The following is a 13,472-nucleotide window of genomic DNA, read 5'->3' as shown; positions in this document are numbered from 1 at the left end:
CAAATAGCAAACCAGAGAAATATACCATTAACCAGTCGAGTTAGGTAGGGGAAAGTGAGCCAATATGAGCACCTTAAGGTTGAAGGCAAATATATCTGCAGCAAAACATACACATAATCCCAAATTGCCCTCTACTGGTACGGTAAAACATATTCTTCACAAGCAGTTACTAAACATGCTGAAGAAAATTAAAAATCTTTGAAAATAATCAATTTTTGGGTTAATAAATGGCTTGTGGGGCAATATGAGCAATCTTAAGGGGCAATATGATCATGTCGCAAAATATTATATTTTATTACAAAATTTCAAATTTATTTCACAATTATTAAGAATCATATTTTTCATTGATTTAGTGACATTTAGTTGCCTATGAAATTCATCTTATAGTTTTTTAACATCATTTTCGTAACTATTAGAATCAAATTTCCATTTTGTTTAAATCATATTTTTGCGAGTAATTTTCTCAAGCAAATATTATTATTCATCGTTCGTAGTAGCTTCAGGTATAAAACGTTTACATATGGATGCCGTAGGGCCATTCTCGCATTTTTTTGAGGGAACTACAAAGTCTTGTTAAATTATTTTTATGTTTGAAATACATAGAAAGACGTTAAATATTCCGAAGATGCTTTTCAATTTCAATTACCGCACACATACGTCATGCGAATGCTTATTTCATATAGCTTGAATCTTATAACATTTTCAGTTTTTTTACATCCCATTAGATTTTTGTATTTTTCGTGCTTTAGGATTTGTTTTTTGTCGCAATTGAAGTATTACATCATCTAATGGTGATTGACGGAGCATTCGTGCAAACAAAAAAATCGAAAATTGTTTCTTAGATTTTTGGAAACGAGGGTTCTCAACTCGCCCCACATGACGATATTGCCTCACTTTCCCCTATAGATACACTTTGTCATATAAATTTAAAATTGTTCCTGTGCTATAAAAGCCACTGATACTCTCGTTTCGACAGTGAGCATGGTATCGATCGAGATGACCTTCATAGATAGTAAGGAGATTACGTTAAACTGCGTTATTGGAATGGTGTTGTGGATTTAAGAGGTTCCAAAATTATCATTCATGCAAGAAGTGGGGCGCTTGCTGAAAATCACAAACTGTTTTTTTTTCTATTCGGTATCACCACGTACGCAATGTTGTACTGATAGTATTCAAAAGTAAGCGCTTAGTCGAATAATTTGTTTTCCTTAACAACATGCTGCACTATGTTGAGTGTGACAATGTTAGGATCAATGTCAAGATCCTCGTTTATTATGAAAATAACGCAATAGAGGTACGACTACATGATTTGTCGCCGCATGCACTCGATAACACTAATCACCAGCTAATGTGGCAATACGAAGTTTTTTTTCATTATAGGAGATAAATAAATAAACTTTTTTCCCACACGCATAGAAATTTTGCTAAGTTGAATCAACAAAATTGTTTGTTGAAATAACAATCATATTTCGTCGTATTAACAATCATCTTTGGTTGAATCTACCATCATGCTAATTATTGCTAATTGTGTATGTTTGTGTGCAATGTCTGCAAACATTTCGGAGTGTGAAAAAATAACTGGTAAGTGTTTTGAAAAGCTTGGGGCTCCTATGTTATGGAACGATTTTTGTTTGGGTGAAAACATATTTTGAAGATGCTCTCTGCTTTTGTGCGAAATGAACGCACGGGCATACTAAGACTGCCAATCCCATCAACCAGTGATGCCAACCTTCCAGTTTAAGCTGGATTCTTCCAATTTTTTACAACATCCAGTCAAACAGACCATCGGAAAAATCTTCCAGTTTTTTTTAAATTTGAGTCAGTTTTATCCAGTTTTTTAGCTTTGAAAATGCTTTACTCTACCATATGGGGCTGCGGCTAGGTGTAAAACTGAATGTTCGAACTGCGTCACGAAAATGTGGCATAATTTCAAATGACTATAGCGTTGTTAATCATTGATGGATTTAAATACTACAGTGAATATCCGATTTTATCAGCCCCTTGGTGAATTTTAGGCTGATAAAACGGGGACATTGATAAAATCGGGACATATATTTTTCTTTCTTTTTAAGAAAACGAAGCTCTTAAAATATTCTTTGGTCCCTAGATATAGCCTCATAACCTTTCCTGATTATTTAGCTTAAACTTCCCTTAAGGGGGTCTAACAGTGCTAAATTTAAAAAAAATAAAGATTTTTTTATCTAAGATAAACAAAGCATGCTCAAAAACCATTTACTCGAATTCAACTTGGTTCGGCTGATAGAGCCCCTAAAATTACCAACTATCAATTTTAATATGAAGCTGATAAAATGGGGTCGAAAAGCTGATAAAATCGGGGGTAGATAAAATCGGATGCTGATAAAATCGGGTCTTCACTGTAATCGATTCAGAGAAGTCAAAACTTACAAATCGGTTGTAACTATAAATTGGTATTTCAACTGTACACTATTGAAAAATCAGTATTATTGTGAAAACATCGGGAAAATGTAAGAAAACAAAAAAAAATCTCTTGCGTTTTGTTAATTGTTGATGAATTTTCAACCAATCAATTCAGAAAATTGCCAGTAAAAATTGTTATCAAATTTATTTGTATATTTTACTAGTACACTATTGGAAAATCCGTAATTTCGCAATAAATAAGGAAAACATATACAATACAAGACTTTCCCTAACACGGACCTCATCTCGACATTCATAATGGAACCATTCATAAATTACGTAACATAAAAATTGCCCAAAATTGACTGCCCCTCCCCCCATGTAACAAATTGTCACAAATTTCTCCACCAAATTTCTATTACGTAATGATCTAGGGGGAGGGGGAGTATCCCCCCTATGTCACAACTTGTCGTACCCCTTCCTGCTCTGCTGGCAGGACCAGTTAGACCGCTACTGTTGCTTGTAGGGTTGTTAGATATTTCATTTGACACGAGCTACGAAAGGTTTGTCTGTTTGCGCTGGAAGAATTTTTTTCGCAGTTCCGAACGACGATGGCTGAACAGCAGCAAAATCATGAATCTCTGATTTATACCGTGCGTATGAGTCATGCAAGCAAGGCTCAAATTGTTCCGTAGGATTCTCGTCCTGTACCACAAGACAGCAAACCGCCGTTATCAGGACGAATAAATGAAGGTAAAAGAATTCAATTAGAAAATACCTTTTGTTATCTTGTATTGAGTTTGCGCTTGTTAATTCTGTACCTTTACTACTGAATCAAGCTATAAGTAAATATTCTTCAAAATAATCTACCAACCTGATGGTTTTTGCAAAACCTTTAAGAAAATAAGTGAATGTGGCAACCGTGCCACTAAGCGAAAGCCACACCAAAAATAATGATGAAAATATTTTTATTTATCGTACAAAAGGATAATCTTCCATCTGCACCAAAAAGTTGATAAAAGAGATCGCCTTATCTCACATAGTGCTCATTTGACATGAACTGCGTGAAGGGGAATGTTCGTCTGTGTGTACGCAGCAGAAGCGAATCGCCGGCAAGGTTTGAATCGTTTCAAATCGTTTACAAAAGGTGGGACTTCCATTTACATTTAAGGTTGCACAGAGAATGCGCAAAATTCGCAAACGAAAAAAGCAGTTTTTTTCCACACCGTATGTCAGATCTTCATAAAAATCAATCAGCGTATGTAGAATGTTGTTACAGTACTGCTGATTGATTGTTATGAAGATCTGACATACGGTGTGGAAAAAAACTGCTTTTTTCGTTTGCGAATTTTGCGCATTCTCTGTGCAACCTTGAAAGATGATAAAAGAGCTTGCAATGTTTCACATGTAGTCATTTTACATGAGCTGCCAAAGAGGGACGTATATCTGTGTGTACTAGAACGAATTAGTAAATCGCACTTTCCAGCGATGATGGTACAACAGAAACAAGATTGCGAATAACATGTGCATGAGCCTTGGCGGCAAGGTTAGAAGCGTTTCATAGGATTTTTGTCCTTAATCACAAGCCAGTTATCTGCAAACCGTCCTTATTAGAACGAATATATAATGGAAATAGAATTGAATGAAAAAACTTATTTTTTTAGCTTGTCTTAAATGTATGCTTGTTTATGATCAATTCTGTATCTTTTACCAATGAACAATAACATTAACATTGAAAAATGATGCAATATTGATACGATGAAATAAATTTTCATATCGCTAGTCATACTGCATTTTCAATGTAACATTGGTCGTGTTTTGTACACAACCCTCTTATTTTTTCTGCTTTTTTGAAAATTCTACAGCGGTGCAACACCTTGGAGCAAGGTAGAAAATTAAGTTTAATTCATCGCACCTACGCGTCAAATAACGACAAATCCGATTATTTCAGAAATGATAAATTTTGAGCGCCTAGACAAAAGCTACAGAGTATGCCTAAACAAAGCATCAGGAATGCAAATGTCAACGCGAAAAAAAATGTATGTAGTCCAATTATTGGAAAACAAAACCTACGCTCAGTGGTCAATAAGAGCGGTTTAGGGTTGAGCTATCTCGCAGCACCCAATATGATGTCTATCCGTCCCGTCAAACCTACGCTGCACACGAGAATATTTGGAAGACAACCAAATGACGAAATGTGTTCTCAGAGACGATCAAATGCCAGGACCTTCCGAGCCATTATCTGGTAATGTGTAAAATTCATGTGGGACTCCAGTGTCCAGTTCTGTCAACAGGAAAAACACATAATTGTATCTCATTTGTGCTATATTGTGGATATCGGCTTTCACGTTTTCAAATTCAACATGTTTCTGTTTGCGATGGTCAACTGATTGAAGGTAGTACTTGCCAACGCGATAAAACTGGGCACAGCTGAATTCATCAGTTTAGAGATAGTAATATATCATAGATCAACAAAATTTTCCGCTTCGCCAACAAATGGTCGGGCTTTGCAATATTTAAAATCAATCACATTTCTGCTGATTGAATGTTTTATTTTCAGTCTTCGATTCAGTCATGGCACAAGAATAGTTCTTTGTTAATAATTTCTCTGCACTCGATGCAGCCGGTAGAGCTGTACCTAGTTTGTGAAAAATTTTCTGCCAAATTTACGTTTGGGTTGATTATAGGTACATTCGTAATCAATTGTAAGGTTAGGCAAAACTTATACAGTTGCGAAACTATTAAGACCACGTACAATTAGAATTATTGTCCAGCCATTATTTAGCGGTACTCAAAAAAACCTACCTATGAAACGAATCACTACGCTTATTCAGTTTGTAATCATTTCCGTTTCAAACCGTATCAAACAAACGAATGAATTTGGATAATTTAATCTGGTACCTTTCTATCAAACATCAACATTGATTTAGCCAGCATTCGTGAGTCCATTTTTCGCTACATATACTACTGGTTAATATTAAATGCGACCTACGATTATCATTGATAAAACGTAACGCTACTTTCAAACGTTCACGTTCCACGTGTAAGCGCATTCACTAAAGCAAAGTGAGATTGAAAATGTTCACCATACCTGATGCATCGCTTGATGCATATTGATGTTATGATGAGTTGGTATCGTCGGAATATAGAGATGCTGTCCGTAGGGCTGACCGGACGTTGCACCAGCAGTCTGTGTTCCGGCTATGTTGTAAGGGGGTGGAGTACCCGAATGAAACGATTTGTTCTCGTACGACTGAAAAGGAAGGAAATCGAAATATTATAACAATTTTCTTGGCAAGTCATTTAGCTTCAAACTAGAACCGCGCTCGTTCAGTCGTAATGCTGCGGTTACAGGTTGGAATTTAAAACCTTACATTGACTTTATTTAGCGCGACATGGCTTTTGCCATACATCGAAGGCGCAATATCAGAGCCACTTCCTCCTGCCGATTGTGGATTGCTAACCGTCTGTCCCTTGGACTGTTGCCCGACACCCGAAGTCGGATAAGCATTCTTGTTGTAATCCTGTCCAGTCTGGCTCAACGTGTCGTATCCACTAGTTCCATAGCCACTGTTGTACGCCGGTTTTTGAAACTGTCCGCCCGAAGTTGCATTTGTCGCCATTTGTTGCTATAGAGGTTGTTGAAGATTTTTGATTTTTATTGTGGCATCATGAGTGTTCGAGGTTTTGATTGATAAGAGTACATGCAAAAAAGACAACAAGTAAAATTTCTACGTTCGAATGCTAATAATCAAATCTAACTACTAACAGGATATATTGCTGGGGTGCCATATTGGAAGCCTGTGGGCATCACATTGCCGCCGTAAAAATAAGCGTATGGCAGGTTCAACATAGGACCACCAGACCCTGTTTGTTGTGACATGGTACTTGGAACGTTACTAACAGGGGACGAGTTGTTATCGGTTCGAGTGAACCGACCATCGGACATGGTTGAGTACGCGACGGAACCTAGGTTAGCATCGCGCACTCCGCCTGCTCCGAGACTCGTCGGTGTCTGATAATTCACATCATAGTATCCAGGCACATGACCAGACATACGCTGTTGAATCATTTGCAGATCTTCGTACGAGTACATCGGTTGCTGGTAGAACGGTACGCCAGGCTGAATGTACGGGTTGACCATGGGTATATTGGGCACCACTCCGGTTCCGCTGCTACTGCTGCTTTTAGCTGTGGAATTGGTCACTTTAGTATTCGTTAAACCAAACGATGGTGAACTCATACTTGTCGTGGCTACCACGGAACTGTTCGGCAACGAGGATGAAGAACTCGACACATTGTTGTTGTTCGTATTGTTGTTGTTCGGTACCGTACTGGAGGCAACACTGAAAAGAAAATGTTATTTGACGAACGGATTATTGTTTGTTTCGATAGAACGATTTTTCCACTGGGGGTAACATAACAAACACACGTACTGGAGGAAACACTGGGCATAACACGAATTCTTACCTTTCAAATTGCGTAGATACGGGAGTGTCCTTAAGCTTCGAACTACTAAAGTTACTATACTGTCCGGAGGAGGTACTTGCGCTGCTCGAGTACCTGATTGTCCGCAATTTCATCCGTCACCGCAGGGATTACAATACACACGGTAGCAAATTTGAGCGAAATGACATTGATGGCACGTGTAATGGAAGGTTAGCAAAAAAACAAACATGGAAAATAGAGAAAAACAAATTTTGTTAAGGGGAATGTTCACTTTTGATTAAGAAATTTGAAGAAAAAATCATGCAACTTATTCATACAATTACCTGTTCGGAATATATAGGTTTTTTATGATCTATCTATTATATCGGTTGAGTGAAATGTTTTGCAACAGTAGCTAGGGTTCGTCGCGGTTGCGGTAATTACCGCAACCGCGCGGTATTTACCGCACCCGCACCGCAAAATCTGTGGTGCGGTGAGACACTTTTTCCCACAGATGCGGTGCGGGAAAGAGCTGTTACCGCGCGGTTTTACCGCAACCGCACCGCAAAAAAATATTTGATAAAGTGATAATTTTGATTATTCTAAATTGATAAACATACTGCTATTACGAAAGAAAATTGAGTGTGTCCGAAATATTTTGACGCAATTATTTTTACGACATATTTTGGACTAGTTGTTTTATTCTTCTAAGAAAACTTCACAAACTAACCATTTCAATACATAAAATTCAAGATCCAAATAGAGACAAAATTATTAGATCATTTAAAAACAATAAATTTGTACTCTTAAATCCAATTTAAAAGTGCACCACTTCTTCTGATTTCTGATGAAAATCGTGGAATTCTGAATCGTTTTCGATATCGATTTTTCAACTGTGAATTTTGACTAATTTAAAGGAATTAGAGATGAACTAATTATGCTGGGACTTAAACAAAACCCAAAGAATATAATTATCTTCATCAAACCAAACGAATTTGGAGTAATTGGCAGTAAGGGATATAAGTGTATGAAAGCGTCCAAAATAAGGAGGGGGCCAAATTAGGACGATTATTCTATCATTCGTTCATCAACATCGTATTTCTATCTTCTTTGATTGCTGTGTAAATTCAATGGGAATTTTTCTGCTGTCAATTTTATTGGACTCTTTCTCAAAAAGTATGCTACATGTTTTTTTTTTCGCGCACTTCCATTCAAATTTACGATAATTTTCTACCAAATTAAGTCCTAATATTTTTCAGTTAAGACTATTTTGTAGCTTTTTTGAAGCTTTTTTGACACATAGTTTGACTCCCGTTCACTTCAATTGAAGTTTTTGCGATTGGCATTTCTGCTGTATGCTACAAATCATACATTTTGTGCAGTTTTTCTAATGTTCAATAATTCTGTACCGGTTGAGACCGGACTCCTGATTAGATGTAATGTATAGAGCAATTTTTTTTCTTCACATATGGCGTCGTTCTTATTGATGAAATACAATATGTTTTTATTTCACTGTATTGGAATATATACGCTACTATATAGAAGTACTGGTATTTCGACTTTAATTTTTTTTTTTTGGTGAAATTCCTTTAAGAATGAAAGTGAAAGTGATACTACGTAAATGCGAAAATCATCGATTTCATTTTCATATGTCAAAAACATTGAAAATATGAAAATTTAAAGAAAAAAATATGCAACTTCATATCTTATTACATTTTTATTCCACCTTTTCTATTAACTGAAGGGTTGCTAAAATAAAAGTTTTCCTATTACTGCAGTAGAACGTTTTTAAATGTATAATGTTTGCCTTAAAATGTACGAAATTTCATTAATAGAAAATGCAAAAGTTGATTTTTTTTCGTAAACATTACATTCTGAGGAGTCGCTTAAAGTTAAATTTTGTGTGAATAAGAATAACATTTTATTATATATGGTTACACAAATGTACAATTTTTCAACACTATTTTTAAAAATATAAAAATTTTACCGTATTTACCGCGGTAAATAAAGTGCGGTTGCGGTAAGCGGTGCGGTTTTATAATTTTTTTGCAGTTGCGGTGCGGACAATCCATTTACCGCCCACATCCGCACCGCGACGAACCCTAACAGTAGCAATGTACAGTATTGCTAATAATCGCATTTTTGTTCTGTGCGACGGGTGATGTAGCACGATATTCCAAAGAACACATTTCAGAATGTTTCTGGGGGGATTGGAATTCGGATAAATGTAGTAGAATCATTGTGTTTGACGAGTGTGGATCGTACTTCGAGAAACACAAGCAGAATAATCTGAGCTGTCAGTGGGGCCTGTAGGAATCGACATATTCGATCAGTCGATTCGAACCCACCGAGTCAAATGAAAATAGATGCAGGGGAGACCGAGGTTAGTTGCAGGTGTTTTCAGTTTTCATATTTTACTGCTTCGTTTTAGAAAGATCTTTCAAAATAGAACGCGTTGCATAAAAGGTGCATCAAGTCGCACGCTGTCCGACATCGCTGTCGCTCCGCCGGATTTCAACTATCTTATTGCCCCTATGTTTGAGTAATCTGGAAAACGAGTGGATCACAGGTTTGCTTGCGAGAGGCCGCCGCTTCCGACAGCTTATTGTAGCTTTAACCTTATGAGTCATTCACCTGATAAACTACACATTTTTATGTTACGCCAAATGACTTCCAGTGAGATTACTTAGCAAAGTTATGGTAAATGTCCGTTATGCCAAATGTCCATTATGCCAAATGATGACCGTTACTCCAAATGACCTTCAGTGTGATCACTTCTCAAAATTATGCCAAGTGACCATTATGTCAAATGACCGTTATGCCAAATGACCGTGTGTGATCAATTCTCAAAATTATGCCAAATGACCATTATGCCAAATAGCCGTTATGCCAAATGTCTATTATGCTAAATGACCTTCAGTGTGATCAATTCTCCAAATTATGACAAATGACCATTATGCTAAACCGTTATGCCAAATGTCCATTATGCCAAATGACCCTACGCCAAATGACCCGCTCCCTAGATTTTACCCCTGTTTTTGGAATAAATATCCTAATTTTTCGCAAGTTTATAGGTGGGAACCCAAAAATACGCATCTGTTGATCTTTTATCTATTTAGAAAATACTGTACCCCATATGACATTATGGACGTTTATCATAAAGGGTTTGGTATAATAGACATTTGGCACAATGCTTATTGAGAGGAAGGGACCTTTTGGCATAATGGACATTTAGCATAATATCTATCAGGGATCAAAGGACATTTGGCATAATGGACATTTGCGCAATACTTATTACGGGAGGAAGTCACATTGAAAGAGTCCTTTGGATTACGTGATGTTAATTTAGCAAATAAGATTTCAGTTATTCGATAACTTGAAAAAAGAGTACATGTGTATAATTGAGTTGTTTTTATATGGTAGCAAGCCAAGTAAGTGGGGCCAGATCGTTAAGCCGTACTTTGATTTTTCCCACATCATTATTAACGGGGATCTCAATTCGAATGTTGTTGCACTCAACCGCGTATTTTATGTTGTTATGCAAAGTGAATCTTATTGCTCGGGCTAATTTGATGGACGATATTAGTACTGTATGCCGGACACGATGGAATTGAGTAAATGCGACTTCCCCAAGTCCAAGCTTCATTTTCACTAAAGCGGAGAACTGTTGTGCTGACTAATTCATCCCGAAATTCCCGATAGATCACCACGGCGAATAAAAGTAATAACATCCTTTGTGCTTCAGACAATGCATACAGGCTAAATGTAACTTTTAAAGATTACTCCATACTAAATTGGGCAGAAGCAAAAAGTTTCATGACCGTTGTCTTCGGTGCTTAGAAACAGAATATAAGATTACTACGCCCTAATTCATCTTAGCACCTCTATTCATCCCACCGATATTATCACGTTAGTTAGAGCAGTACCTGCCATGCCTATTCAACGCAAAAGCTCAAATGGTAGGATGAATCAGTGTGCCTTGTACTCAACTATTCGTTTTGCTCAAAAGCGAATACTTTACAGTTTCCTGGCCAGATTTTTTAGGGCACCGCGAACAAAAGACAAATTCTGATAACTATTTAAGCGCAGTCCAGAGATGCAAGATTTGCAGACAAGTCTGCAAATTCGCAGACTTTTAATTTAAGCTGCAGATTTTTTGGATGACGCAGATATTTGCAGATTTTCTAGTTTGGTTGCAGATATTTGCAGATTTTTAAGTTTTGTTGCAGATTTTTGAATATAAAGGCTTTTGGTTACAGTAGCTTTCCTGACATTTTTGTTCTTCCCAGACTTTTAAAATTACTATTGCAGACATTTGAAAAAAGTACCTGGCATCTCTGGCGCAGTCCAATCACTGTGAGCCGAGTCATCAACGAATTAGCATGACATCCCTACTAATGAGCAGAAAATTAGGGCTCGTCTACCCTAATTCCTACGACTCAATTATAGATGAATGAGAATAGGATAACTGCTCCCTAATTCTATCTCTCAACTCATCTCAATCAAGGTACTCAACAGTTAGAAAAGCTTCGGCTCTCTTTTCAACACATTGACTAAAAAAATATACAGTAGACCATAACTATAAAATGTGTTGCTTTTTCACGTTTATCTCTGTCACCACGCGAACAAAGCAATACCACCAAAAGGGGTAATAAAGAATTCAAATGATTCACACAGATACGATGTTGTGTCCAATATTCTGCGCCCACACTCAGTCCACAATTCTTACATTAAACTGTTGTCTTGTCCATTCGCAGTACTGTCTTGAATGGTTCAATCTGGTTTCCGCATGCTAGGCTACGATTACTGCTCTCATTTGATTCTTCCAAAACTACACTCTCAACAAAAAAGCGGCGTTGACTTACCCAGTATTACTATTCAGTCCCGTGTTTCCGTACACGTTCTGCGAGCTGTTCTGATAGTTTTGTTGCGAGGGGAAGGCCGACGACGTCTGACTAACCGGATACTGACTGGACAGGTATCCCGTGTTGGTGTTCGAACTGTTCAATTTTGTTGTACATGTTTGTTGTTCGGGGTACATGTGTGTATGTAACAAGAACACAGAACGAGTAAGGGCACACATTTTATGTACATGGAAAGACAGAAGAAAGGATCATGCGTGGGCATTTTTGATACCAATAAATCTAAGGGTTTTGTGATTACCTGTTTTGGCTAACATTACTGTTGTTAACCGGCAGGTTAGGATTAGATTGATTCACAGAAGATACGCCAACTGAACTACTAGAATTGTTGTTGGGCACAACACTACTCGATACATTGCTGCTCGGTTGCTGGTAAGAGTTGACCCCACTCTGGTTGTACGAGCTATAGTTATTGGACGACGCTGGGTACGTGTTAGTGGAAACCTGAAGAAAACGTAATTTTTTTTGAGCTGTTATAATGCGATCAAGAGATTAAAATTACTAAATGAAAACGGTATACCGTATTATACCACTAGTATCTTTTGCGTTGAATGAGGATGAAATCTGCTATTGGATCATTGGATATTGGTTTACCTGTGAGCTCGAATAGCTTGAATTGTTGTATCCCTGCGGCGCAGCCGAAGATGGATACGATGATGTTTTGTTCGCCTGCGATGTAGAGTACGATACGTTTTGATATCCGCCGGAGCCAGCATTCGTTCCAGTGGATTGACTATAGGGATCAGTCTTGGTCAGTTGCTCCAGTGCTAGAATTAGAATCGTCTCTGTAGTTGATTGCGTGCTATTCAATGCCAACGAACAAAAACAAACTTACTCGAAGTGGTACTGTTGATGGAATTCACATTAACACCAGTACTGACGGAGGAAGGAACAACGGTGGAACTATTGCGCTGCGAGTAGCTACTGGACAGAGAATCATTTTGCGTTGCCGTTAGTGAATCACTCTGTCCTGACATAATTTGCGGGTTCTGCATGCTACTGTTTAGATTCGGTTTGGGCTGAAGATTGCTAACGACATTCGATTTACTTTGATAGTCATTAACGTCCGGTTGCGTTGGTTGCACTGTCGGCGGAAGCTGAACAGATGATGGGGCACTCTGATCCAAACTGCTCGTACTGAACTTATCCGTGACAGTCACACTATCGAAGGAATCGTCGGTACCAAAATCGAGAGCACCGAATTGCACATCCAGATAGCCAATGTTGTTAAGACTGTCACCCGGCATTTCGACGGCACTGGATGGGATCTTCGACGGCGGAGGAACTCGTGCCCGCTGTCGTCGTGCCACCGGTGCCTGCTGGGAGGATGAAACTTGTTCGCTGTAGCTGCTGCCCGACCCGAAAGTGGCCGGATATTGCACAGTGCTCGGTGGATACGAGTTCACAACACTCGGTTGGAGATTGGAATTTTGAGAAGATAACGTATTGAAATACTGTGATTGTTCTGCGGAGAGCGACGACGAAGAGTTTATCTGCGGTATGTCGATAGGTTGACGCAGATGTTGGGTTGTGCTAGACGTCGAGTGGAGCTCTGGATACTGAACTGTATTACTGGCAGCGGCTGCAGCCGTCGCCGTGCTTGACACAACGGTGGTGCTATACTGTTGCACCAGATCAGTCTCTTTAGGCTGGGGTGGATTCAGTATCTGCTGTTCCAGACCTGGTGGGGCGGATAGTTCCGTAGGATCTGTGAAAAATAATATATGCATAATTATTGCTTAT

General features: G+C 38.2%; 1 protein-coding gene across 7 annotated transcripts in view; it reads right to left on the bottom strand.

Annotated features, from left to right (window-relative positions):
- The window catches only part of LOC131693388 (protein lingerer), a 34,517-nt gene that overhangs the window by 2,873 nt on the left and 18,172 nt on the right, over positions 1-13,472 (bottom strand). For 3 of the 7 annotated variants that reach the window (XR_009306235.1, XM_058981159.1, XM_058981160.1), the window contains 8 exons: positions 12,565-13,437; positions 12,324-12,496; positions 11,971-12,173; positions 11,673-11,807; positions 6,850-6,942; positions 6,149-6,725; positions 5,754-6,008; positions 5,471-5,632 (listed from right to left, as the gene is read on the bottom strand). Coding sequence is in view for 6 of the 7 variants with exons in the window: in XM_058981159.1 (XP_058837142.1) it covers positions 5,471-5,632; positions 5,754-6,008; positions 6,149-6,725; positions 6,850-6,942; positions 11,673-11,807; positions 11,971-12,173; positions 12,324-12,496; positions 12,565-13,437 (2,471 nt within the window). In the remaining variant the exon portion in view is untranslated. The remainder of the gene's footprint in view (positions 1-5,470; positions 5,633-5,753; positions 6,009-6,148; positions 6,726-6,849; positions 6,943-11,672; positions 11,808-11,970; positions 12,174-12,323; positions 12,497-12,564; positions 13,438-13,472) is intronic. The other 4 variants (XM_058981157.1, XM_058981158.1, XM_058981161.1 and 1 more) reach the window with 2 other exon arrangements.

Source organism: Topomyia yanbarensis, chromosome 3 (assembly GCF_030247195.1).
Source record: "Topomyia yanbarensis strain Yona2022 chromosome 3, ASM3024719v1, whole genome shotgun sequence".
In the NCBI taxonomy this organism is placed as follows: Eukaryota; Metazoa; Arthropoda; class Insecta; order Diptera; family Culicidae; genus Topomyia; species Topomyia yanbarensis.
This window is presented reverse-complemented; position numbering and strand designations above follow the sequence as displayed.